This window comes from Sphaeramia orbicularis, chromosome 18 (genome assembly GCF_902148855.1).
Source record: "Sphaeramia orbicularis chromosome 18, fSphaOr1.1, whole genome shotgun sequence".
Classification (NCBI taxonomy): domain Eukaryota; kingdom Metazoa; phylum Chordata; class Actinopteri; order Kurtiformes; family Apogonidae; genus Sphaeramia; species Sphaeramia orbicularis.
Genome location: NC_043974.1, coordinates 20,159,742 through 20,187,249, shown reverse-complemented (window position 1 = coordinate 20,187,249; position 27,508 = coordinate 20,159,742). Strand labels below are relative to the sequence as shown.

The window sequence follows — 27,508 nt, the reverse complement described above, 5'->3', positions numbered from 1 at the left end:
GACACTGAGGAAATGTAAATGGATCAAGAGGAAAATGTGTGTGGAGATGAAGCTGTAGGGGGTGTTGAGGAAAAGAACGTCATGATTAAGTTGTCTTCTGTCTGTGAAGAATTGGAATCCCTCAAAAATGCATTCCATTACCCTTTGTTTTTTCCACCTCTTAATTGACTGCCAAAGTGTGCAGTGGAGAGAAAATGAGATCTTGACGTCTTCAAAAGCAGCTTTGATCTGAAAGCACCTTGAGGCCCTGGAGGATCATCAAGGTTCCCTCTGTCCTTTTATCGCACAGTGTTTCTCTTTGCCCCTTGCTCCTCCTCCTCTTCCACTCCCTCATCCTTTTCTGCTCAGCGTGATCAGCGAGTGCTCTCTGAGACTCTCTGATAACCCTGATACACACACGCCGACTGCAACCTCGTTCTGGCGCCCCTCATTCTCATTCCACTCTTGCCAGCAGCATTTACCTCGACGCGCTGTTGCACACTGCAAGGTCATGTTGAAATATTTCAGACGGAAATGCTCTCCGAATTCTAGCACTGCTCTTCTCGTCCTCTGCACAGAATTCCGAAGCCAATTTTCTTTGTCTTTGAGAAAAAGGAAGGAGAGATTCTAATGAGAGGATTGCACAAACTTTTTTTTGGCATCTTAACTCTGTTCTCAACATTACACAAAAGATCAGCATCAGCATTTTTTGCTCTGGAGAAGATTTGTTTTTTGTAGTAACATCAAGATTGGTAGCAAGAAGGTCCTGGGTTTGATTCCAACACCAGTCGATGGGGATGGGACGTTTCTGTGTGGAGTTTGCATGTTCTCCCTGTCTCTGTGTGGGTTCTTTTCGGGTACTCTGGCTTCCTCCCCCCATCCAAAGACATGCACTGATAGGTTAACTGGTTAATCTAAATTGCCCATACATGTGAAATGTATATATATGTCAGCCCTGCGATTATCTGGTGACATGTCCAGGGTGTACGCCGCCTTCGCCCATAAGTAGCTGCGATAGGCTCCAGCAACCCCCGTGACCCTAGTGAGGATAAAGCAAGTTCAGAAAATGAATAGATGAATCTAGATTGAACACAAAAAGCAGGTTTTTGAGTAATGGGTAATTAAAAAGATATTCAAATCTCTTAAGAAGTAGTATTTTCTCATTAGATAGAAACCTTGTAGAACACTTGAACTGAAACATGAAACTCACTCCACTCTGTAGACATTTGGATCGTGTTAGCTGACAGGAGGAGTCTCCAACTCCTTACCGCTGAGAATCTGTGATCGCTGAAATGAAATCCGAAGCCAGAGAGATGCTGTCTTCCCCTGGTGCTAGAAGTTTTAATTGGATGTAATTGAAAATGTATCATGGGGCAGAGTTCTCTCTCCTGCAGTCTGCAGTGGACCCCCTACCTACTTCAGTGATTGACCCAGAGACACAAAGTAAGATGAGCTAACCTCTAGATAAAAGACCAAAAGCATAACATTCTTATTCCTGACATTAGCCGACAGCTGCAGCAGATTAAGGGCTGCTAAGCAGTAGTTTAGTAGCGCTGATGTTTAAAGAGCAGCTCGGGCTTATTGTCAGTTACCTACCAGTCCCTTCATTTCAATGTTGCAGGCTTGACTGCCTCCAGTCATTCAGAGAGTTTTTTTTTCCTTCTGTTTCCAGAGATATGTTCGCTTAAGGGAAATGGCCATTAAAATGTCATTACTGCTACACTAAAATCATTTTCAAAAAAGCACTGGTTCCCAGCGGCTTCCCGTCGTAATGGGCTCAATACATTCCCTCAGCACCAGGAAGAACCTTAATGTTGCGGAACACAAATGCTAATCTCTCTGTAAATATCACTCAAATTCACTCTCCCTTCTGCTTTTCAGACGTAATAGCATGGATTCATTCTGCTTTGCCCTGGTAAATTGAATTAATTCTACAGGCCAAGGTGTTATGATTATTCTAAGCTTTCTCGTGCGTGGGCCGTAATGGAGATGATCCTGGTTTTTCTGCTCGATCCAAAAGCTTTTGCCTCACCCTCTCTATTTTGTTTTCCTGCTTCAGCATCTCCAAGATAACAATAGACAAAGCTTTGATGAAATTTTCATTCACATGTGCCTCGCTAATCGCTCACCGACAGTATTCATATTCATATCTTAGAATCAATATTGGATTTCAGCTTTCATGGTGGGCACGGCGGAAAGACTTCTAGGGCCAGTCTATAGTCCGACAGGAATCAATTGATTAAATGCCTAAGAAGCTGGAAGCACTTTGCCATTTGAGATGTTCAGCCCTCTTTGCAGAATGAGATCATCTCTTGAGCAGTACATCGAGCTGCTCTCTTAGAACCTCATCTTGGTTTAACTTAGTTCTGATCTTGGAGGAGGAGAGTGCCTGTCTGCCTGCTTCCTGTTTTCATTCTGTCTGTTCAACTGTGTCTCATATTCTGTTGATCCCTCTGCAGCATTAATCATGGCTACCAGCGCTTCCACTCGTGCTGCCATTTGAGCATGCTCAATTAATACCCTAATCGCAGCTGCCAATACTATGACCCTGGCTGAATACTGCAACCACTCTACACTGAACCAAAGAGTGGTTGGGATGCACATAAATTTGGCTGTGATTATACTGCTCATTAACTTACTGTACAACCTCTGCACTTATTTACTCAATTAATTTGCTATTTTAAGTTCTGTTAACATTAGGGTGTTTTATTTTTCTTTTTTAAATACTTAATCAGCCATGAATAATGGAGGACCGCTGCAAGCAAAAGCCACACATTCACCTCTGAATATCTTGGCATATAGAAGGTGGCAAAATAAATGCACATAGTTAATGAGACAATGGAATCAATGATGTTGTCCAGGCTGCAGCGAGGAGATAGCCATGTGCAAAAGTGACCCCAGCTGCAAATGAGCTTGACCTGTTGTGACAGCTAGGAAGTGTCCTGCCAGAGGTATGGACAGCAGAGAGGTAGCTGCAATAGGATCTTATGGCTTTGCACCAGAAGATTTACTGCCAGACAGAGAATTTGTCTGCAACACCGCTGTCTGGTATGTCCTCTTGTCTGTTTCCCTCTCTCTCGTTCGCTCTCTGGCAGACTGTAACTCTGTAAATGACTTTGACCTTTCCTGGGACTGAGGACAGGAACCACAGAGGGAGAGGAGGGAGATGGTGGTAGATGAGAGTGGAGTAGGCGGTTGACTGTAATAAACTCGAAGCAGTGGGCGGCTGTCAACACTAATAGATGGGAGAGGGGAGGGGGTCACAGGGTTGATGAATACTAAAGGTGCCTGAGTCTGCAACAAGTACTCAGTTCTTTACCTGGCTGATGTGCATTAGCTCTGATGCTGAGTGTTGTTTTTTAGGCTGTGAGGGCCTTTTTTCAACTCTATGAATATATATCATTTGATTTATGGCATTGGACAGTAAAGCTATAACCCCATCACACATATTTGCACCTATGGCTCTAATCTAACTCTTAAAATGTGTTTGCAGTATTGTTATTCCTACATGAAATCTACCTCTGATTGCATATGTACTCCTTGACTCTATATTTACCTGCAATGTCTAAAAAGAAAAAGATTTGTTTGTCCCACGCTTGGTCTTAAATTTTCTGTTGAAGTGCGTGTAGGCACGTTATATCAAAACCTTTTCATCAACATTCTGCTCAAAGTGTTTCTCTATTTTCTGTTCACAGGAGCGGGGAAAGATCGGCGTGATCTTCAACGTGGGAACGGATGACATTACCATCGAGGAGAGCGCGGTGATGGTGAGCGACGGCAAATACCACGTAGTGCGATTTACACGCAGTGGTGGAAACGCGACGCTACAGGTGGACAACCAGCCAGTGATCGAACGTTTCCCCTCAGGTAGGAACACAGGCCCGCATCTGTGGACCAAGAGATGGAGGGTGATGTTAGCAGTCAATGCTGAATTCAGAGATAACTAGGGAACACAGTGGAGAGAGAAAAAGTGGCTTTAGTAAAATATTATTCATAAATTCAGCCTTCCGTCTGCCATTAAAACAGATTTTATAGAGCATTCTGTGAGGGTTCTGCTGTATTTATCATGACAGTCGTATTTAGAGCGTGCCTGCATTATTCTAGGTGATTATGTCAGGTTCTAGTCGAAGAAGCAGGAATAGTCGAGCCTCATTCCTCAGGCTAGTAATCTCCCATCTAAAAGCATCCAACTCTCCGCAGTTTGTCGAATGCTGTAGCTCCTAGCGCTGTGAACAGCACACTGAACTGAAGCCAGCACATTGTGAATATGCTGTGCAGGTATGGTCACCTCCACACACACACTGTGTGTAGGTGTTTGTAAGTCATGCCTTGGCTTCAAGCTGAGCACAGACGCAACATTGTTACACGTACAGACTCTAAACGAGGGCAAACACCTAATGAGTCACTACTTAGAATGTGCTAATTCCTCCACTTGTTGTTTAACCGTAATTGTGGTATTCTATTTTGGCCTAAATTATGAAGCTATTTTTGGGTGTGTTTTCCACATTCCACTTAATTTCTCTCCACTGTGTTTCTCTTTTGTTAATGGTTGTTCAAAGGAAGACATTCTGCGGTCCCATCGCAAGTTTCTGTTTGGTAAAAACCAAATCAGAATCTCTGCCTGCTACTGTAACAAAGGAAACTAGTGATGACAAAATAGATGGTTGAAGTCTTTGAGTGTTTTTCGACTCTGATGCATTCATACATGCTGAAATTCAGCGGTCCTTTTACTCTACACTGATGCTGTCTGCCTTGTAAACCTCCCTCTCCATTGTCAGCAAACACTGTCTATGTATCGTCATTGTTTTAAGCAGCAGGGAGAGTTCTGCTAATGCGGCCTTGATATTTACTCTTGCTGACATATAGAGCAATGGGACTGTGACATTCTGTGTCACAGCAGTGATCCCATATTTTGAGGCTTTGTTTTGGCATTGAGGAAAGCATATTTTTTCGCTCATCTGTCAGTGCAGCGGGGCCGGACTGAGGGGCATGCATCACAGGCAGAAGAGGAAGCACCTTGTGACAGTTCACTCCTTTCAGTTGTTATTATGATGGAAATGCAGCCCTTTTCACAACAGCACACACTCCAAAGAGAAGCCGTCAACTAACAATAGCGCTAACTGTTTGGAAAATAACAGTGGAGAAGCCTGTTAACATTGGCAAGTGAGTGTCATCATCCAAATCTGTTTTGTTTCATCTGCAAACATTAATGCGCAACCCATATTGTATTCTTTTTCTTCCTCTTCCCTTCCGCCCCCCCCCCCCCCCCCCCCCCCTTTGCTGTTGTTGTCTGTGTCAAACACTTCTTTCCTTTTCCTCGGCTGATCAAGAATTCCACAGTGTTATTTTGTTGTTGTTTGTTAGTTTACTTCATGAGCTTTGTGTTTATCTGCTAGAGGCTGAAGCCTATCTGAACTTTGATGAGGTTATGGGGACAAAGGGGAGGAAACAGATGAAGTAGACAGGGGGATGATTGGCTGGTGTGCATAATGGCTTTGATTCATTTATGTGAGCTAGATACACTCCAACTATTTTTGGCCGCCCGCTTTGAAGGCTCCGGCACCCTCTTTGAAGGTTCCAGTCGTCATCGTCTGGTGGGGCGGTGTCCTGGGGAAACGGAGATGTTACACATTAGCAAAGCAAAACCTCAGATGAAGCTGAGGCACAAAAGGGCGGAGCAATATGTAAGGGAGAAAGTGAGTGACAACTTCCTCACAGGAGGTGTGTAAAATGAGAGAGAGCAGGGTAATATTTTGCAGAAGAGTAGAAGAAAACGGGGAGTTCCTTTGCTGAAACAAGTTCCCTTGACCCAGATTGGAGATTTAGATATCATCTCTAAATGGGACAAAATACCCACAACTGGAAAAACATGTAGACCTGTTCCCTTTTCTTGATTCTTACATTATGCAACATCATAACCACATTTCCCAGCGGAACACAAAAAAAACCATCTTGAAATGCCCAAACAGTCAGATTTTGGGGAAAATAGAACACATTGTCATGAAAGATCCCTCCATTGGGGCTTTCTGTAAGGTGGCACAGGTGCCAAATTTGTCTGTCTTCTAACAAAACAAGGAGGCAGCAAGAGCAGTTTCCTGTGAAATCTCCTTCCCCAAAGGGACTACTGTGACCCACATCAGGCTGTCTCATTGGGAAGCCCTTGCAGTTTTGAGCCCTGCCTGATGCTTTGCGCATGCAATGAGTTACATGTGGGATTTCTCCTCTCATCAACCACAGACCAAGAAATGTACAAGTTCCCAGAGGAGATGGGCAGGGACAGTAAAGATGAAAGAGAATGTAAATCTGTCATCTCTGATAAGACAGACAATGTGGGTATTTTTCTTGCACACAGTCATATTTACACGCACCATAATTAAGGCCTCAGTCCAAAGCAATTGCTAGATTTAATGGTGTTTGCATTGCTGTCTGAGAAAAGCCTCCATTAAAGCCCAGAGTCGCCAGCAGCAGAGGGCCAGTGCAAGGTGATGATTTGGAGAGACAGGATGTTGACAGCCAACATGGTTGTCACAGGCGAGGCACATTCAACAGCTAAGTAACACATCTCCTGATGTCCCATGAAGTGATGTTTGTGGTCCTCAGGGAGTATGTGTCTCTGTGCTTTGTGTAAGACTGGATGCATCTATCTGCATGGATGACCCAGTGCATTGTGTGTGTTTGTGTGTGTGCATATATGCAACTGATGGACAGAGAGCAGACAAAAAGTGTCAGAGCAGCATAAAGTTGGCTAATCCAGTGTGTCAGGTGTCCCCAGTGGGTCCTACAACAACAGTTACTGGCCCATCCCACCCTCCCATATCCCCAAAATGGCAGACGGGCTCAATAAAAAAAGCCCTGTGTCACACTGAGCACCTCAACCTGGCCCTAGATAAATAGGCAGATGTTAGCAGCAGTGCCATACGGACTGTAATTGTACCATTTCACACCCGATTCCCTTTATTTACTGGTCATCAGCTGTGAGGAAAGGCAGCAGACCTGATGTGGCTAAATGTTCAATCTACAGCAGTTTATTAGCAATTTTACACTGTTCCCCTAAAGTATATTCAATTTTGATTGAGCGAAAGGTGTGCATTTTATTGATAAGCGCATTGGTAGGACACAGCGGCCTCATCATTGTTATAAACTGAAAGGATTGCCCTTTGGTTTGAACCACTACCAAGCCTTTTCCCTCAGGGTAATATTATAATTCTACAGATTTCTTGTAGATTTTAGTTTTTAAGAGGAGAAGAAATAGCCCAGTATTCCTGAGCTGACCTCCCACATCATTTTTGTAGGCATTGCTATTCTGTTTTTGGCCTAAATGTCCCAGAATCCCCCAGCTAACTATATACATTGTGCCTCCACATCACTATCTCGCGTAACACACCCCCTCAGTCAGATTCAGTCACATTATGGCTGCATTTAGAACAGAAAACTACAAAGCAGTGAGTAAAACACACAATTACGTGCTTTAGTAGAAGATTCTACAATGATTCCTAAAAGTTCAAGTGTTTGTTGTTTTTTTTTGTTTTTTTTTCGTTTTAACATTTGTGGGTTATGTATCTAATTTAGAGGCCAAGGAAATACACAAAGCAAAGCCTGAAGGCATATACAAAAGCCTTGATGCTAGGCCATCTTTTTTTCTAAACTGTGTTAATAATAAAATAAATAAACTGTGTGAAAAATACAGAAAATTCACAACCTAAGCTACTGCACTTTGTGATTATTTTAAGTGCAAGGCAACAGTCGTGAGTTTGCGTGCAGCTAAGTGTGTGTGCATTACTGTTAGTTGCTACCTTACAGGTACATAAAAAAGTGATTGCATGAAGTGTTACATGGAAATGAACATGTGATGGTAATTTCAGTGATGTGCCAGACCAAGAAAGGCGTAGTTCCATGCAATCACACAAAAGCTCTTGCTCAATTTAAATCATGTTTTTGAGGCATTCAAGTCGAACGCAGCCACTTACTAAGTTGTGTTTCTGCAACACAACGAGTTAACACCTGTAGTCGTGTGTAGACAACAAATACGGTGTGAATAGAATCTTATCACATACACACCTGCTTCTTCATCTTAGCATAATGGGGATTCATTAACAATCAAACACAAGCCAAAAGAAGGAAACATTTACAGTATTTGTATCTTGGAAAGCCAGCACCAGACCTGCTCAGTCTCCCCTGATGATAATAATAATAATAATAATGATAATAATAATAATAATAATAATAATAATAATAATGGAATAGATTTCTATAGTGTTTTTCAAGGCACTCACAACGCTTTACATTTATGATCCATTATTCATTCACTCTCACATTCACACATAATGGTGCTCACATAAGGAGGTCATATTTTTTTCTATAGAACCCTTATTTCTTAAAGCTACCTTCAGATCCACCAGCTGCTCCTTGAAAAGAAATCAGACATGGACAAAGATGGACGCTGCAGGGGGGAATGTACATGTGCATGCACCTGAGAGTGAATATAAATGTTGTATGAATGGTTACCTGGCTCGGCTTTGTCTAACCCCTTCCCATCATCTCATGACCATCCACTTGCTTTGCAAATCACCTATCATTATGTCTTTTATGATTATAGTAATCTTCTCACTGTAAATTGTGACATTACAGTGAGAGGAGATCTTGTGGAAAAATCCATCCATTTCCTGGGTTTATACCACACTTGGCATTTGGACTTCATTGCACTGCCCCCTGAGCTTTGGATCATCATTACACATTTTACAACCCTAGTTATATTGTCACCATCGCTGCATATTGGCTATGATTACCATATTTTGCTGCCTCATAACAGTGCCATTATGACCAGTGAGAGTGCACAGTGCACTGTCTTTCCTTCTCTGTTTCTTTCTCACCAGTATTTACAGGCAGTAGATCTACTATGAAGTTGTCACTTTGCTTTAGTCTCTGACGTCGTAGAATTAGCAAGAGGAAGTAGTAATATAGGTGGTAATTCATGGTTGTAGTGGCGGATGGTGGGGGAGAAAGACAAGAGAAATTGCACTAGTCTTCTACAACATTGTTTTGCTGGAAAATGATGGACTAAAGGAGTAGAGGAAGACCACCAGAGACAGAGAGAAAAAAGTAGGGAGGATAGAGGGGGAAGCGGGAGCCAGTGTACTGTCACTGCGGTGATTGATGATACTTTGCATGTTACTGAATAATAAGTACTTCACAAATTGGACTGAATCGCAGAAGGGAAGATTACATACAGCACACTCTGCACAGTGCTGTATATGAACATCCCCAGCATCCAGACAGGCACACACAATGGGAACAATTTCAATATCACACTAATTACTTCAAACACACCACTTGAAATTCAATCATACACAACAATGTTCATTTTGAGTAGAGCCCACACCATTAATACAGATAATAAGTCAAGAGGAGCAGAGGAAAAAAGAGGAGAAATCCACAAAGTGCAAAGAAAATGCTATTGTCACCGTGTGTTTTCATTCTCAAAGGCGTTTAGAGGATCGGTTCAGCATGACGAATGACCATTAGAGATAGAAAAAAAGGGGGACGTGAGATGTGGATTCATAGAGGAAGAGCACAAGGTCAGTCTCAGCTCCTGGAGCGACGCTGTTAAGATGTTCTTACTCCTCGGATAAATGGTCTAAGAAAGGAGACAACAAAGCTCTGAGCAGCACCTTTCCCTTCCTCCTCCCTTTTTATCTCTTTCTTAGTGTCTCTACTGTTTCTAGATATCCATCTTTGTCTTCAAGCTCTCTACACCCAGTGAGAAAGAAAACCAACTGTGAATAAGTAAAGGAGATAGAGACACAATGTAAGGCAGTCCAGAAGATTTCCTCCCCTGTTCCCTTTGGCAAAAGTAATATGAAAGCACTCAGCGGTGCCAGTTAAAATTCTAAAGTAGAGAAGAGTAACAGGATTAGGACAGGAGAGGGGTGCACTCTACACAAGACAACACAGTCAGACAAATGGCTGCAGGCGGATGGACTTTAGCTGAGCATGGACTACATTTCACATCAGTAGCCAGGGCCTCCAAGCAAGAAGTATCCAAGCAGCCCTGTGTGACTGTGGACGGTCCACCGAGCAGAAGATGATAGATGGAGTGTGTGGGATGATGCCCAAAGTACACACTGACCCCATGTCCGGATTTTTACGGCTGTTTGTCTTGTAATATTAGTTTGTCGGAGAACCTCTAGTACAGTGGTTCCCAACCTTTTTTAGCCTGTGACCCCATTTTAACATCAGAAACTTGTGGCGACCCCAGACATTCAAAACAGTCATTTTTTTTGCTAAAATTAATTTGTTTTTGTTGCAAATAACTGTTAATTTTAGACGACATTTAGTCTATATCAGGGGTGTCAAACTCATTTTTTTCCAGGGGCCACATTCAGCCCAATTTAATCTGAAGTGGGCCGGACCAGTAAAATAATAGCATGATAACCGATAAATAATGGCAACTCCAAATTGTGTTAGTACAAAAAATTACGTTCATTTATGCCAATATTTACATTTACAAACTATCCAAACAAAAAGGATGTGAATAACCTGAATAAAAAAGAATTTATGAAGAAATGTAAGAACAATTTTATCAATATCATGCCTCGACTTATCATTTACATTTATGTTTGCATTACATTTTACATTTATGCATTTGGCAGACGCTTTTTTACAAAGCGACTTACAGGGGAAACCCAAAAATTAAAAATAATAAATGAAAAATAAAATAAAATACAAGAATAGATTAAAAACATTAAGCAGCTGTACAATTGAAAACAGTGTCGTACAGATGATTAAAAAGCAAAATTATAGACTAAAAATACAAGAATAAATTAAGAAGACAGAAGAAACAGCTGTACAATTGAAAAAGTGAAATAAAAATACCAATTAAAACAACAACATCATTTATACATACGCACAAAACATTTAGTAACAGGAAGAAAATTGTTAAAAGTGCACTTAATTTTCTTCATTTTGTTCCGGTTATTCACATTTTATTGTTAAAGGATAGTTTGTTAATGTAAACATTTTCATAATTTAATGTTTTTTTGCATTAAATGAAAGAGAAAAAAATTGGTGTTATTATTTATAGGTTATTATGATATAATTTTTAGTTTGATGCCCGAACTTACACTTTGCAAATTCATCCCAGGGGCCGGATTGGAACCTTTGGCGGGCCGGTTTTGGCCCCCGGGCCGCATGTTTGACACCTGAGGTCACCTGTGGTGGAGGCAGAAAAGCCAGGTGTAGATTACTGCACAAAGTGAGAATTTTATTGTCTTTGGTCAGGATATGTACAGTCAGTCCAGCTTGGATTTACAAGGCTGACAATTAATACTGAACAAACAATAAGTCAAACTATGAATTATGAAAGAGCTGCAGCATCTGAAACTGACCACAATGAACATTTGAAAGATAAACAGTACCACAGTGCTTCAGTTTCAGCTTCACAGTTTGTCATGTCTTTTATGTACAGCGTTATTCAAAAAGAATGAACCGATTTCAGTACGCAATATTTTAATAAGGAAAAGCAATAGAAAACTCCAGCCAAGTCACACGTATTCTACTCACAATCTACTTTTATTTCATATCTTACAAGTGTTCAATGTGGCCATCACCTGCAGCACGGACAACATCAATGCGATAAGAGAATTCCTCCCAGACGCGTATCAGCATATCATGATCCACTGAGTTGAGCTGTTGTTTTTAGATGTTTAAGGTCACCTGTGGCAGCCATTTAAAACTTAGAAAACTCCTCTTTCAAATGGTCACTGACTCATTCCATGACGATGCTTGAGAACTGAAGCAATGCGTCATGAAATCGGTTCATTCTTTTTGAATAACCCTGTGTTATGATTGTCTCTCTCAACTCACCATATTTTTTTTACTAGTATTTTTTTCTTATTTTTTATCAATTACTAGAAATGTCAGGTGACCCCAAGGTTGAAAAACACTCCTCTAGTATCTAACCAGACCAACATGCAACGTTTTAGCCACTACAGGCAGTCGTGCAGGTCGTGCTCACCAGACAATGGAAAGTACCAACATACTAGTGGGACTTTGCTGTAGAATTTGCTTTGTACTTCCTTTTACTGGGCCACCTAAATATTTACAAGTTATTTTTTTTCTTTTTTTTGCTGGAATACAGTTCTCTGAGAGCTGTCAGTTGCTTAAAGGCAAACTGGAGGATTTGTTTGTGACTGTTTGTAAAGACCCATTTGTGTGGAAACAATGGAGAGCACGGTGTTGGTTGATGAAGCAAAAGAGTGATTGAGGGCAGGGACCAGTGTTGGATAAATAGCAAAGTGAGGAATATAAAGGATAAATGTTCTCTTATTATTGTTTCACAGTTATAGATGTTATAAATTAGTGCATGGAAGGGCCACAGTGATGAAATGAGGGACTCCCACCCTCAAACCCTGTGTGACCCTGTTTTTGGCCAAGCACTGTCTGAAGGTCGAGGCCTAGAAATGTCTCAAACACAGTAAAAGAGGACAACACAGGGGCTCAAAACAATCCGATTTTTACCACACAGTACTGTATCTCAGTATTTCACAGTATTTAAAAATCCCCTTTCAACCCTTATAGACCTAGAACTATTTTTGTGGCTACTCCCAACTGAATATTTGATTTGTCACCATTTATTATAACATTATCCTCAGCATTTTTGAATTTTTAAGATAAAATCTGGTATTTTCCCATATTTAACTCACTGATCATGCAGTTGTTCATCTAACCTAATAAAGTTGAAGGTTATTTTATCAAAAAGGGGAGAAGTGAAGCAAAAGTGTTAACTAAACATAAACACACTGTCATTTGTCAAATTACATGGCTTTTATTGGTGACTCAGTTTTGCATAAGGTGATGGTGTTTCCACATTCACTAATCATCATATCTAATAATGATGAAAAACTGCATTCTACCTGAATGATTTACATGCATTGATGGGATTAATGGTTCAAAAGTTATTAAAGATTTTAGATTAGTCGATGCCTTTGGGTTTGGCGACTGTTTAGGTCTTTAAGGGTTAATTAAACATATGTAACGATTTCACCATCAGCTCGTTGAGAAAGACATTTGAATGCAATACTACATACATGATTAGAATAAATGAAATGACAATCTTTCATTGGTAATGAAGTCTCAAACTCACACATCGGGGTGCACTTAGCAGTAACAGACCATAACGTAGGCAAAAAATAAACTGGAAAACACAGTATGATGTTTGTCCTGTGTTTTATTTCTTACACGTGTGCTTTACGCCGTTCACTTCTTTGATTTTCTTGCATGATAATTCAGAGGTCAACTAAAATTTACCTTCCAAGTCAATACAGGCTTAAAGTAAAGATGAATTATTTGAACTGCTTTTATGCACTGCTCTAATAATAAACATTTAAACTGTAGGTACAGATCTGAAAGGAAATGCTTATAGTTTTTGACCGTGGTTAATTTACACTAAGGTATACTATTACATCCCTATTGGCCACACACTTCTGGTGAGTCATAAATGATAAGTGGTTATTATTACATTAGTCCATTATTGATTTCAGGGAAAACTTGGTGATCTTACACACAAAACATGTCATAAACTCAACATACAAGATCAATGCTTATAGATTGAAGTACCAAACACATATACAATAGTTTAATACACAGTACAATAATAAAATAAATTTACAGTAGTTAAATCAAACCCTCATCTTGTGACACTATTATAATATACACCTGGTTTTCACTCAATAGGTTATTATTTACAATAGCTTTGTCAGTTTAACACTGCAGCCAAACCTACAGCTTTCTTTCTAGTCAACCATCGTGAGGATAAAATAATAGGGCTCATGTATTTACTACATTTTCCAGGTAAACTGGTGACTGAGTGTATAACCCAGTGTGTGTATTTATCATCTTTATACAAATTCAAATCCGAATCCAGACAAGTCGTAATGTTTTTTGAGTAAGGTCAGATTAAAACCTCAACCACTATGTAGCACAAGGGGTTTTAATTTAATTGTCGTAGCTAAATTAACACAAGAAAAAAATTGGAGATTCTGCATTTTTAATAGTTCTGTACTGGTTAAATTAGCATAAATCAAACATGTGATTCTGTCGGTCTATGTTATCAGGTGGAGGTGTTAATCTATGGAGAAAAAAAAGTCACAGATTCAATGCTTGATAGTTTGGATTTAATATTTCTGTCTTGTTATATTCAAAATGTAAAGCAGAAAAAAGTCTGAAAGAGTTAATTGAAGTCAGCCAGCCTAGTCACTTGTCACTGATGACAGTTTCCTCTCATTCTGCGGGTTCTTATTGGGCCTCTGGTGCGCTGCGACTCATTCTGATTGGATCTCACGCAGTTGGAAGGTATCTCCAATTATTGGCCTGTGGCTATGGGATGATAGAGTGAGATAGAGAGAGGAAAAAAACAGAAATAGTGAAGACAGTAATGATGAGGAGAGAGAGAGGAGACGTAGCTAAGTAGTGCAGAGCAGGAGAGGGAAAAGATTGCTTTAGGTAATTAGAGAAGTGACAACTTTGATTTCCACGAGTGGGGGGGCTTTCACTGGCTCTTTCCGACAGCCACCCTCGCACAAATCCACCGTGGCCGAGATGAAAGGTAGTGAGAATCTTGTCGAAGCAAGAGGAGAGAGAAAGGGTGGGGGGGGGGGGGTGAAACCAAGCTGTTGGATTGATAACTGCACAGATGAAAGATGTGCAAGCAGTTAAAACAGTGAGATTTCATCTGTTTCAAATGCATGGAGACACAAGCGGTGGGCGATGTATTTACATTGAACAAAGGAGTGTGGTGGGTAGGTAAATCGCTTTTTTCCCCCAGTGTGCTTCACATTTAAGGAAAAAAAAAGAAACAACTTGCTTGCAATCTGTCCCTTGAAAAGGGGGGAGGGTCCTGCAAAGACGCCATCTTGTCAGTTACTTCAAGCCATATGTACCAATACACACTGTAAAAGAAATTGTATAAAACATTTTTTAAAATTTGTATCATTATTTATTTATTTGCAACACTGGATAATGATTTTTCTTGAGGGACTTTTAGGAAATACAAAGGTGATTCGATTAGATGTAGATGCATTTAGCAGTACATGGTTCAAGGACAATGCTTTGGTTTCTTTTCCTCTACTTTCAAAAACAGCCAGTGGATATGAGAGCAATCCATCTAAAGTTACCTAATGAAAAGTAGAATGAGGCTAGCTTGACAGAGAGAGGTTTCAGTGAGCGGGAGGGGGAGTGGGATGGCCGGTGGCCAATCGTCTCCAATGTAATCTCCATTCTTGTGGATGGATTTCCGATGTGGGTGTCCTGTACAAGGGCATCTGGCTGCCTGCAGAGCTACATGATATACAGTTGGCTCCTTGGAGAGTCTCCACACACACTCACATGTGCTCACACAGGCGCACACATATGCACCAATTCAGGAGGAGAAACAGGGTGAAAAAGAACAGTGTGTGAGTCATTGGCTGGATTATGGTTGAACTAGAGTCCAACACCTCAAGACGGGCAAACAGATACTCAACACCCCCTGCACACCTGGGAACTTCCTTGCTTGTCCTACACCTTACTTTGTGTCTCCCCAAGGTGCCAGTCAATCAGCATGCCCTTGCCCTGCCCCTAGCACCACAGCTCTGATACCTACCACAACGGTCCCATCATGGCCGTTAGTCCAGCTGATGCTCGAGGCACCGAACATAGGGTGCAGGAAGATGACAGAGGAGGCGCTGTACTCCAGGATGGAGATACCATCAATGTTTCAGAGGATGATCAGAGCCTCAGGGCCTCCAGAGCTGCAGGCATGTTTGCAGAGAATACATCCATGACTGGTGTGAACAAGTGTTAAACAGCTTCTATTTACATACAGTATTCCAGGCATCCAGATTACCATTTCTTTTACCACATAGAAAATAAACTGTGAAAAAGATCAGGTTATGATAGTTTTTCCTTCATGCAATCGATCAATCTTGGAAAGTGCAGTGGATAGCGTCTTATGTTTGCATGAATCTATGGTCAATATATACAAAGGCCTTTAATAGACTCCTGATTATTGCTCTCTCATAAATGGGGAGGGATTTGAGCCTGGCAGAGAGAAAAAAGTCAAAATCAAAGCAAAACAGGTGTGGTAATTTGGGTCAAACTTCAAAAATACTTATTATAATGCAAATCAATAGTACATTGAATTCTCTGGCTTAGTTTTGAAGAGACTCCTCCAGTGCCTAGAGTATATTTATAAGAGAAAGTATAATAAACCTCTGAAGAAATCAGTGCACTGCCCCTTTAAAATGTATCTATAAATTTACTGTAGCTACAGGTGTCCATTATAAAGCTTGTCTATAAAATGTATGTATATGCTTCCACAGCTTTTGGACGTAATTTACTGTTTTATTTTCCTCTGTCCTATATATCAGATTTCCTTGAGCGTCAGGTCTGATAGCATTGTTTTTCCATCTTTCATATCAAGGAAAGGGAATAGTCTTGGGAATGGAGCGAGTGTGATAATAGAGGTGAGGGAGAAGAGGAGGGCCCAACTGTTTAATCTATCCCCCATTCACATGCAGAGCAGGCTTCAGCTGGTGGAGAAAAGAGCAAGAAGGGAGAAGTTTCACTGGTTCATGCCGAATGGCTTATTTCTCCAAGGATCTGAACGCAAACAGATGCAAACAAACAGGGAGTACACAGAGGAATTTAGATTTTCTGACACTGTGGTATGGGCAGCACAGAAACCTGTCCAACATAACTTTATGGCACTGTGACTTTCCATCAATTTCTGCTGAAATTAAATTCAAAACCACTTTCTGCTCTCTATCGCTTTCATCAAATTTTCACCTTCTTTTTCCTTGTCCAAATTTTTATTTAAAGTAAATCCAGAGAAACATTGCTGATTAGGATGTTGTCACTCACTCTTGTTTACCAGGGGGAAAACACACATTAGCATAATGTATACAAACCTCGCTTGTTGAATTTATTACCCCACCCCTACCCAACAGACTCTGCGCCTTGTTCACACCTTGCATTAACAACCATCTTGGATGATCTGATCATAAACAGATTGCGCAAAGCACGTCAGTTAATATGTGGCATTTGAATGCATCTCCACATCTGTCTCATGTGACCGCTCATGATCAGAACACACTTCTCCGCTCTATATGCAAATGCACATTGTGTTTGTATGTGCATGTCATTTCTGTTTGCAAAGACCAAATGTTTTGTTTTTAACTAGTGGAAGGCAGAAGTTAGCTTCCCAACCTGAGTCTGCTGGGAATTAGAAGAAGAAATAAAAACAAGACGAACTGAATGTATTCATGGCATTCTCCAAACAGCACAAATAACTGTAAAAAGTCAATATGGGCTTTTTGAAAAAAAAAAAAAAAAAAACAGACATGGACACAGCTTTGATTCAGATTCACAAAACTTTATTTGTCCCATATAGGCTATTCATTTGCCGCTTACCACAGACATCAGCCCACATCCAAAGTGCAATGTGACAAACATAAATAAATCTGTGCACAAATACAAGATCATTGAAAGCAACTACGAATAAATACATTTAAATAATCCACAATAAATAATCATTAAATACCAATGCAGACTAAAAGACTAAAATACCCTATTGGTTCTGCTAACATAAAAAAAATCTCATATAAAATTACTAAAATGACTAAAATGGCTGCTGTCAGAGTTTAAAAGTATGATAGCTGAAGGAGGTTTTACAGCAGGGGTTTCAAACATGCAGCCCAGGGGCCAAATGCCAAAGGTTCCAGTTCAGCCTGTGGGATGAATTTGCAAAGTGCAAAAATTCCACAGTCAAGGCTATCGATCTCATTTTAGTTCAGGTTCCACATACAGACCAATATGGTCTACAGTAAAATAATAACAGCAGAATAACCTACAAAAAATAATGACTCCAGATTTTCTTCTTTACTTGGATGTGAAAAAAAAAATCTTACATTATGCCTATAAATAATACAAACTTCATTTTTTTCCCTTTGTTTTAGTGCAAAAAAATAACATCAAATTATGGAAATATTTATATTTACAAACTATGCTGTAACACTAAAATGTGAATAACCTGAACAAATATGAACAACCTGAAATGTCTAAAGAAAATTAAGCACAATTTTAACAATTTTCTGCCTGTTACCAAGTGTTTAGTGTCTTTGTAGATCCGATCCATAATGCACATGTAAAAATGATAAGTTGAGGGGTAATATTGTTAAAATCACACTTATTTTTTTAAAAAGTTTTTTGATTTAAATTTGAGTTTTTTCAGGTTATTCACTTTTTTGGATAGTTTATTAAAGTAAGTATTTTCATAATTTAATTGTTTGTTTTTTTGCACGAAAACAGACAAAAATTTGGAGTTGTCATTATTTATAGGTTATTATACTATTATTTTACTGGTCCGGCCCACTTGAGGTCAAATCAGGCTGAACGTGGCCCCTGAAAGAAAATGAGTTTGAGTCCTTCAGTTTGGTCCAGGATATATTAGCATACATACTATTTAAAGAATGTGGTCATATGTGACCCAGACCACCTCCAAATGTGCTGTAAGTTATTCCGTCTTAATGCATCCAAACATCCTGAGTGCATTCACACTTGTCCACTTGTGATAACACAAGACTCATCAGTCACAGTGGATCACATGAGGCACATGTGATAATGCAAAGTCTAAACAGAGCCACTGTTGGTAGAAAAAAGAGGAAGGAATTGACAAATAAAATGAAGTAAAAGTATGCAGAACAAAAGAGGTTGAGAGAGGGAAAAAGGAAAGTGAACACTTTGGCTGAAGCGAGAAAGAAAGAACAATCTACCTGCACTGGAGGAGAGAGGGAAATTGGACAATGAAAAAAACAGAGTACACTTGAGGAAGAAAGCAGAAAGTAGGACATACAGTGGTGGGTTGAGAGGAAAAACCGAAGAGGGAAATAATGGAAAAGGAAAGACTGAGAGAAGTGCGGTAGTGAAAATACAGGGAGAGAATAGAGCAGGGCTGGAATTGAAGGGGGAGGAAAATCAAAATGGGCTTTGGCAGAAGGGTGAGAGAAAGGACAGAGCAAAGAGGGATTTTTTTGAGAACAAGAAAAGAACAAGCAGGAAGCAGCAGCTGGAGAGAGAGAAGTAGATGAACAAATGAATAAGTAAAAACAGACGAAGAGAAGGGATGAAAAAGAGATTGAAGGCACAGAGAGAAAAGACTTCAGTGCACTTTCTGAGGTCCGCCACTAGAGGGAGGACTTCATCTCCTCAGTTGAGTCTCATCATATATTATAATTTGTATGATAAAATGGATCCTTCGTGGGACTGTTACTGGAAGCAGCTGTCGTACAACCATACTTTTTCCCAGAATCAGTGCTAGAAGAGGGAGGAGATTTAGTCAAAATTGGAGGACCAGATAGCAGATGCAGCAGTAGGTGGAGAACATTCACGCACAGGGTTGATTCATCTCACCAAGGACCACTGCCTCCCACTATTTTCCTTTCACTCTATTTTTATTTTGATCGCCTTTTCTCAGCAAACCCACTACCACACCTTCTTATTCTTTCCATGTTTCCCTGCCTGTGTGTGACCAGCTGCATCTGTTTCTCCTCCGCTGAGCTGAAGATTGCTGCTGAGCGCCCATGCCATCTCTAAAATGGAGCTGTGTGTGCCATGGACTGTAATTGCTGCACTGCCGTTCCACACGGATCATCTCGGAGTAGCACCTAGCTAATCATAAGTGCATGTAATTGGCCACACTGGCGTACGAGATATGACAGTTTTCTCTTAATTTAGGCGGGTTAATTACCGTGAAAAATGCAGTTTTCCTCATTATCAAAGTGAAAAGGGAGAATCAATAATAATTCTGTTGCTAAAAAAAGTGTTTGCAGGCAGGGAAATGCTAACTCTGCTGCTAATTAGATTTTAAAGATATATTAAATTGTATTCCTCCTTCATTTTTGCTGAGCTGTAACTGTGAGTCACTTTAACCCATATTAGCCCATCTAAAGGTGTAGTACTGTATATCATTCACACTGAATCATAATGCACATCGGAAACACCCACTTTTACACATTCATCCATATGCTTCTCCATCCATCTGCCTCCTCATTTATCCCCGTCCTTTTCCTTTCCACCGCTTCTTTTTCTCTCTTTAATCCTCATTGTCTTTTGACTTACTATGGCCCTCCTCTCCACGCATTAACAACTTCTTATGTACCCATTCAGTATGCACACGTACATACACGCACCTCCTTGGCCTGTGTGAGGTGTTATTGCACAGGCAGGCGTGGGTAGAGAGAACCCTGGGGAGTGGAAGTAGGTACTGCAGAACTGAGAGGTGGTCTATTTTAGATCACTGCAGCAGCACAGAGCAAAGTGAAGTCGTTAAGATGCAGCGTACACTTTGAGCTCTGCTTTGGTCCTGAATACCCCACTACTCTTTTTAACTTGTCTTTCTGCAGACAGTTTTAGCAACTTTCATCAAGCCCAGTTGCTCGGCAATGTCACACCCTCCCAAAACAAACTCCCATACAATCCCAAAGCCGTCAGTGCTCAGACTATTTGCAGACGAAACACTTCATTAACTAAGCAAAGGCAAGATGACTGCTGCAGCCTGTTTTCTTTTGTTCTAATCATTGTGGAATTGTTTGCTAGTCTGTGAGTCGCAGGTAACTTGTGTTTCAGGTTTGAACAAATTGTGTGACCTTGTACGTAACAAGAGGCGAGTCATTGATTTCATTTCTAGCTTAAGCGCGTTGAAAACAGAGCATCTTCGGCTGAATTACAGTGATGATATGATTTCTAATTTTCTGGGAACCCTCCAGACATCCCTCCTCAAGGACACCTGGGGATTCCCTGACCTCATTTTTTGGGAATTACAGTGCTAGTATAGTTCTGGAATTTTAGCTTATGTAAATTGGTGTTTGACACAGAAAATAACTCCTAATTAAAGCTCTATCATTGCCACCGCATTCAAAGCCCCAGCCCGGCCACCATCAGCCTTCATCTTCTTTAATTCCAGCGCTATTGACACTGTAAGAGATGTATGCAGCCTGACCCGAGGTTCACTGAAGAGAAGTGAGGGATAATAAGTTTGCACAGCACTGATGAAACTTCTGTGACACACTGATGAAGTGATGCTAATTGCCAAGTGCCACTGAGAAGTATCCAATTAATGCACAGCGAAGAACCTGGGAAACAATGTGCTGACAAACTCTCTAAATCCTTTTTGCTTTATTTGGTGTTTTACCTGTAGAGAATTCCTGCACTTTGAATTTGTCTGGTAGCCTTCAGACTGTTGTCAGATCTGAGAGTTGGTGATTGGCTTATCAGCAACTCTGTGTGTGAAACTGGGACCAAAGAGTGTCATCCTTTAAACAACCATGAAATGTTATACAACTGTTATATCTCATGCTTATGTGACATAATGATGCTTCAATGCTAACGTGGAAATGTCTTTTTTCTGTTGTGTTATTCACAGTAATGTTGTTGTTCAATGATTGCTTTTTCTGTCTGTGATTCTAGCTTAATTTACTTCATTGTGCATTTCTAAAGTGTTTTCACATTCCGTACAGCTATTACAAGTTAAAATGTAATCATACAATATCTAAATATTTCATAAATCTGTTTAACTTGTTAGTACATTAAAAATAATTTAAACACAAGGTAACTAGAATGCTGTTAACTTGTCTAACCAAACAAACCCGAAAACACATCCTCAAGTTCTTCCTGTCCTAACTAAAGCTGATTTAAAGTACATAACTTGCTAAACTTTTGCCATGTTGCCCTTCTAACCTCTAACCTTTCAACTTCCAGATTTTTTGTAACTTCTCTTAATTTGTCTTCTCTAAATTTCTTAAAGGGAACTTTGATAATGAGCGCCTGGCTATTGCTAGACAAAGAATCCCATACCGACTCGGTCGGGTAGTTGACGAGTGGCTACTCGACAAAGGTAATAAAATCCCTTTAACTCCACTAATGATCTAACCGCCTAACCTACCGTTAACCATCACTCTGGAGGAGGTGCAGTTCCATGTCACAAGGGTGAAAGTAATTTGAATGTTTAATACCGGTTCCCTCATTAATCCTGAACTAAAATAACTCTAATAACAATTGGCTGATGCATCATAACGTTTCCTCTTCCTCTTACTATTGATATCTGGAAACCACCAAGAAAAAAAACAAATAGCAACTTAACCTGTGCACGTCAAATGAAACTAAAATTTACTCATGCACAGAAAAAAATCCAAAGATGTTTGACTGTAATAATTGGAACACAAATCATCTGTATGTTGGTACATTCTCCTCTATTGGTGAACAAATATTTAAGGGACTATATCCAAAGCACCTTAAACTGGGGCTGCATCTCTTCAGAGAATTAACCCCCAAATAACCCGACATAACCCCCTAATAACCTGACCACATGTAAATAGACTTCTGATTTCGTTTGCTTCTTTCCTGTGTCTTTTGTTTGACTGGATGTGAACTTGGTCATGAAAACGAAAAAAAAAGACCTGATTACTGGATATTCAAGAGAAGGAATCCCCCATGAAAGTCACTAAAAGTTAAAGGGACTGTTGAAGTGTTTGATCAGTAATCACTCTACACTCATTAGACCGTGTGGGCGCGTTTTTCTGCCCTACATCATGCATAACCAGCCGTAAGCGCCGAATGTGGTCCCATCAAAGCGATAATTCTTTAACCCTTTGAGTGCCGAATGTCCCAACCTCTTTGTCTTTGTCTTGTGTCGTGTGTTTGTGCTGCTGAAGGTGGTTGATTCTTATAAAAATATTACTATAAGCAAAGCACAAAGCAATAAGACGTTATTCTCTGTGTTGCAGTGAGCGCACTGTGGACACATTTTAATACTGTGTGAGAGCAGATACAGTGCCATTTAACAGGATGAAAGTGACAGTAGAGGGATAAAAGCCTATATGTATGGGTTAATTTTGCTACAGATTAACACCAAAGATCTGAGAATTTACTGTAAGCGTTCATTTCATTTGCATATGTCACGTATTGAGATTATTCCGAATTAACGGTTTCAAGCATTAGACATTTAGCTTTAGGGTTCCTAAGAAACAGCATTGTGAATGATAACACATGCAAGGATGGATTCAGAAGATAACATTTGTCTCCAAGAGCAAAATGAAGTATTCATGTGGCAGACAAACAAGATAAATGAAGCACTTGCATATTTATTTCATGGAAACAAAACAATCCTTGCATTCATCTCAAGCTGCTATAGACTTCTCTGCTCTCCTCCGGTGCGTCGGGAATGCACTTGTGCTGAGGGTAGCCAGGACACAAATCAGAATTAAAAAGGCTTGGGAGATGAAAGTTGAATGAAAAACTGGATCAATAAAAAATGACTTACCCACTTATGAAATGATTTGTGCATGCTCTGAAACTCTAAAGAGAATGAGCTTAAAAACCCTATGTATAATTCTCTTTCTTCTATAGTTCAAAATGAGTCTGCATCCAATCATTTAGATGAGAGCGCAGGGATAAAGAAAGAAGAAGATATAAACAAATTATTCCTGTCAAACCTCAAGTGAAGGCTTTGATCAAGGAATTTCTCTTATTTGTTAATTTGATTGGATTCGTTGGAGAATGTCATTTGCATGTCGTGGACTAAAGAGGCAAAGTGGTTTTGGGAAAGCATTTCTAAAAAATACTAGTCATATAAAGGACATATTAGTCGAGGTTAAGAAGTGGATTAGTGGACATTTTGGAGCTCAAAGGGTTAAAGGCTGTTAATTGCTTTGATAAGGAAGTGGCTAGTACTGAAAGCTAAGAAACTGCTAAGCAGAATCTAACCACCTAACAGCAAATCAAACTCCACCCACACTAACCACTGAGGGCTTCTCTTACCACACCCCATCTCACTTTCCAACCCCCAAAGTGAATTCAACCATTTGGCCTTTTCCCAGCGCTGCCCTGCTGGTGACAAATTGAGAGAGCCCTCAGTTATAACCTTGTTATAAATGATGATTAATATTTGAACGCAATTGGACCTGGATGTCGGTATTTGGAAGAACTTGGACAGGTTGCGTGATCACTCAAGACCAAACCTAAATATAAATCTAACTATGATCTAACTACAACTAAAAGCCAAAAGTGGAAACACACCTCCCCATGTCCTCACCTCCCTGTTATGCAAAACTCAGAGGGTTAAAACAAAGTAAATAACACCAAATTCAACTAAGACGCACCTGCTCTGGATCATCTTCTATTTAAACGACATGAATCTGAATGCCTCTTTGAGCATAAGGAACAAAAGAAGGTCCCTTTAACATTTATTGTTTTCACCGCTGATGAAATGGACTGTGTTTCACCTGTAAAGGTTCTCGATGCTGTGGTTCTGTATGTCCTTTGCTCTGCAGTGTAAGTGGTCTATGAATGTTTTAATGAGTGGAACAGAATGTGGTGAACAGCGTGGATCATTTTTCATTTAATAGCTGTGCAGTAATGGTCCAGCCTCTGTTACTAATATGTGGTTTTGGTGTCCAAACCCAAGGCCTCAGAGGTCTTTACTTGCTTTCGAGCTATTGACCATAGAGAACAAAACCATCAGCCCACTGGGTTTCCTCTCACTCTGGTTAAAATGGTCCATCAATTCTGTAACATAGTACAAGCATGGAAAAAAATCCTCCAGATTTCATCAATACTTTTAAAAAGTGTGCATAATAAACTTCATGTGTGGGTTTTACTGAACAGAATGGTCATGCTAATCGCTCACCATCACTCTCAGGGTATAATGGATGTCATCAAAGCCTGCAGTGTCCTGAAGGAGAGCACTGCTGTGGCACTGCACTGTGTCACTGCATCTCATTCCGAAGCCCTTATCCCATCTCCCCTACACTGTGTGAGGCAGATCAGAGTGAACATCTCTGGCCAACTCTGTGCATGCTGACTAAATCCAAAATGGCAGCCATTACAGGGACCCAATGGAGGGGAAAAATCAGTCTCCCAAAAGTTTCCAACAGCTCTATCTCAGCCAAAACTTACTCAGATGCATCATTCGCTTTTTGTATGATGGATCTGTCATCCCAGGTTTCTTCTCATTCCCTGCCTTGTCTACTCCCCATTCTTCTTATATCTTGTTTCATTATTCCTTCTTGACCATCAAAGTCAGCTCTCACTGAAAGCTTGGCAAGTAATTCCTTTCGTCAGTGTTGCTCATTTCTTTAGAAACAATAATAATGTGTTGCCGCTTCCTGATCTCCTCTGGGAACCCCACTAGAAAATAAAGATTACAAATAACCAGCAAGAATCAATTTCCCTCAGTTGTTCCTTTAGCAGATGAGCAGGGAAGTGAATAAAGCTCCCTGAAGAATTGGAGCCTCTCATCTTTTTCTGGCGAGGAGACTCTCCCTCTGGAGCTTTGAACAGTGTGATGATCAAGCTCAGAGTTGTGCTACATGAGCAATGAGAAGAGCAGACAGGAGGACTTGGACATCAGCGCTCTGTGGCCGAAAAAGGAAGCTTGAGAACCAGGTTTAATGCTCAGTGTTTAATGACCTGGTATGAGCTCCTCCACGCCCTAATCGAAAGTAATCAAGTCCTCCCACTTGGTGTGGAGCCAGAACCCAAATCAACATCTCCAGGCTAGGTGCTGATCCAAATCTGCTTCCAACTTTATTTCACTGATGCTCTCAATTAGAGCTCCAGTGGATACAAAGCCAAACTCTCTGCGTCTGTAGTCCAGCCCTATTCACAATGGACTTTCAACTTTGTGAGACCTACAGTCATATTATGCCGCGTTTCAACTATCTATATGTGGACCCGGCTCGACTTTGCTCAGGTACCAAGTCCTATTCCTGGAGACCATTTCCATTAAGGATACTACCCGCTTTACAGTACCTGGACGTCATAGCGATGCAACGCGTTACTTCCATGTCGTCTCATCAGAGTTGCTGATAAACTCGCTCGCTGCGTGTTGTCTCATCAAGCTCACGCTGAATTTTTGCAAAGACCAAAGACTGAATCTCGACCGACTGTAGTGTAGTTTTGTGGGCTATCATGTGGATTTAAGTACCGCTATATTTACTGTCAACTTCCGCATCTGTTTTTTTGTAACACGGCGGGTCACAGAAACAACTGTCTGACCAATCAGTGGTCCGCAGTGCTTATACAGGGTGGGGAAGCAAAATTTACAATGAACATTTAGTTGTTTTTTCTCAGCAGGCACTACGTCAATTGTTTTGAAACCAAACATATATTGATGTCATAATCATACCTAACACTATTATCCATACCTTTTCACAAACTTTTGCCCATATGAGTAATCAGGAAAGCAAACGTCAAAGAGTGTGTGATTTGCTGAATGCACTCGTCACACCAAAGGAGATTTCAAAAATAGTTGGAGTGTCCATAAAGACTGTTTATAATGGAAAGAAGAGAATGACTATGAGCAAAACTATTAAGAAAAAGTCTGGAAGATACTATTAAAGAAGAATGGGAGAAGTTGTCACCTGAATATTTGAGGAACACTTGCGCAAGTTTCAGGAAGCGTGTGAAGGCAGTTATTGAGAAAGAAGGAGGACACATAGAATAAAAACATTTTCTATTATGTCAATTTTCTTGTGGCAAATAAATTCTCATGACTTTCAATAAACTAATTGGTCATATACTGTCTTTCAATCCCTGCCTCAAAATATTGTAAATTTTGCTTCCCCACCCTGTACATCACATTTTAGTATCTGGTCCATAGTCCTGGAACCTCGGCGGAGGTGATACCAAAAAACTAGTACGGGGTACCAGATTCCAGGTCCTTTTTCATAACAGAAATGTAAATAGGCCGAGTTGAGCTGAGCCGGTACCACGTAGTAGAAACGCGGCATTAGATTTTTAATTTTTTTTATTTTTTATCATGCACATATTTGGGTAAAGTAAAAGAAATTGTACGCATTTTAGCGAGCTTGCTCATGACGAAGAATGAGATTTAAAACAGCAGTTCTGTAGCTAGGATGAAGCTACACAACGCTGCTATTTCATGGTCCCCTACCATGAATTGGCCTAAAAACAGCAGTCACAGCTGGAGTGAATAAAAAGAGAGATTGTCCCCAGCTAAGCACATCACTATCTCTCTTTATGTCTCTCCCACGACAGTATCACTTCTTAAAGATCTACACTACAGATATCCGAGATACAGCCACATCTGATTAAATCTACTGTCTCCTGAGCACTATACATTCACCACCTCAATCTTCGAGCCCTCAGCTGCCTTCAAGGACCTCAGGGCTCCACGCGGTATCACCAAGGTTTCAGTCTAACTTCATGCTGCATTTGGATCCTCAGCTCTATTGTCAAACACAATTAATTCATAGTGTTCTTCCAAAACCAGCCCAACTTCTGAGGACTAAAAAAGCAAAACGCTCTTAATTACCGAAGAGAGCCTTGTGCAGACGAGATAACTTGGGAACACTTCATAATCGACTTTGTCAGCATCCCACCCCACCCTCATTATGCTCTAGTCTTCTGCGACTTTCTTCCTCCTTAGACTTTTTTCCTTTGGAGAAGAAAATGGAAATAGGAGGAGTGCCTGTTTGTT

The 27,508-nt window shown here is 40.4% G+C and overlaps 1 protein-coding gene across 8 annotated transcripts in view; it reads left to right on the top strand.

Moving 5' to 3' along the window:
• nrxn2b (neurexin 2b) overlaps positions 1 to 27,508 on the top strand; it is a 759,383-nt gene that overhangs the window by 697,303 nt on the left and 34,572 nt on the right. For 7 of the 8 annotated variants that reach the window (XM_030161795.1, XM_030161798.1, XM_030161793.1 and 4 more), the window contains 2 exons: positions 3,675 to 3,846; positions 21,815 to 21,904. In XM_030161795.1, coding sequence (XP_030017655.1) covers positions 3,675 to 3,846; positions 21,815 to 21,904 — 262 coding nt within the window. The remainder of the gene's footprint in view (positions 1 to 3,674; positions 3,847 to 21,814; positions 21,905 to 27,508) is intronic. The other variant, XM_030161797.1, reaches the window with a different exon arrangement.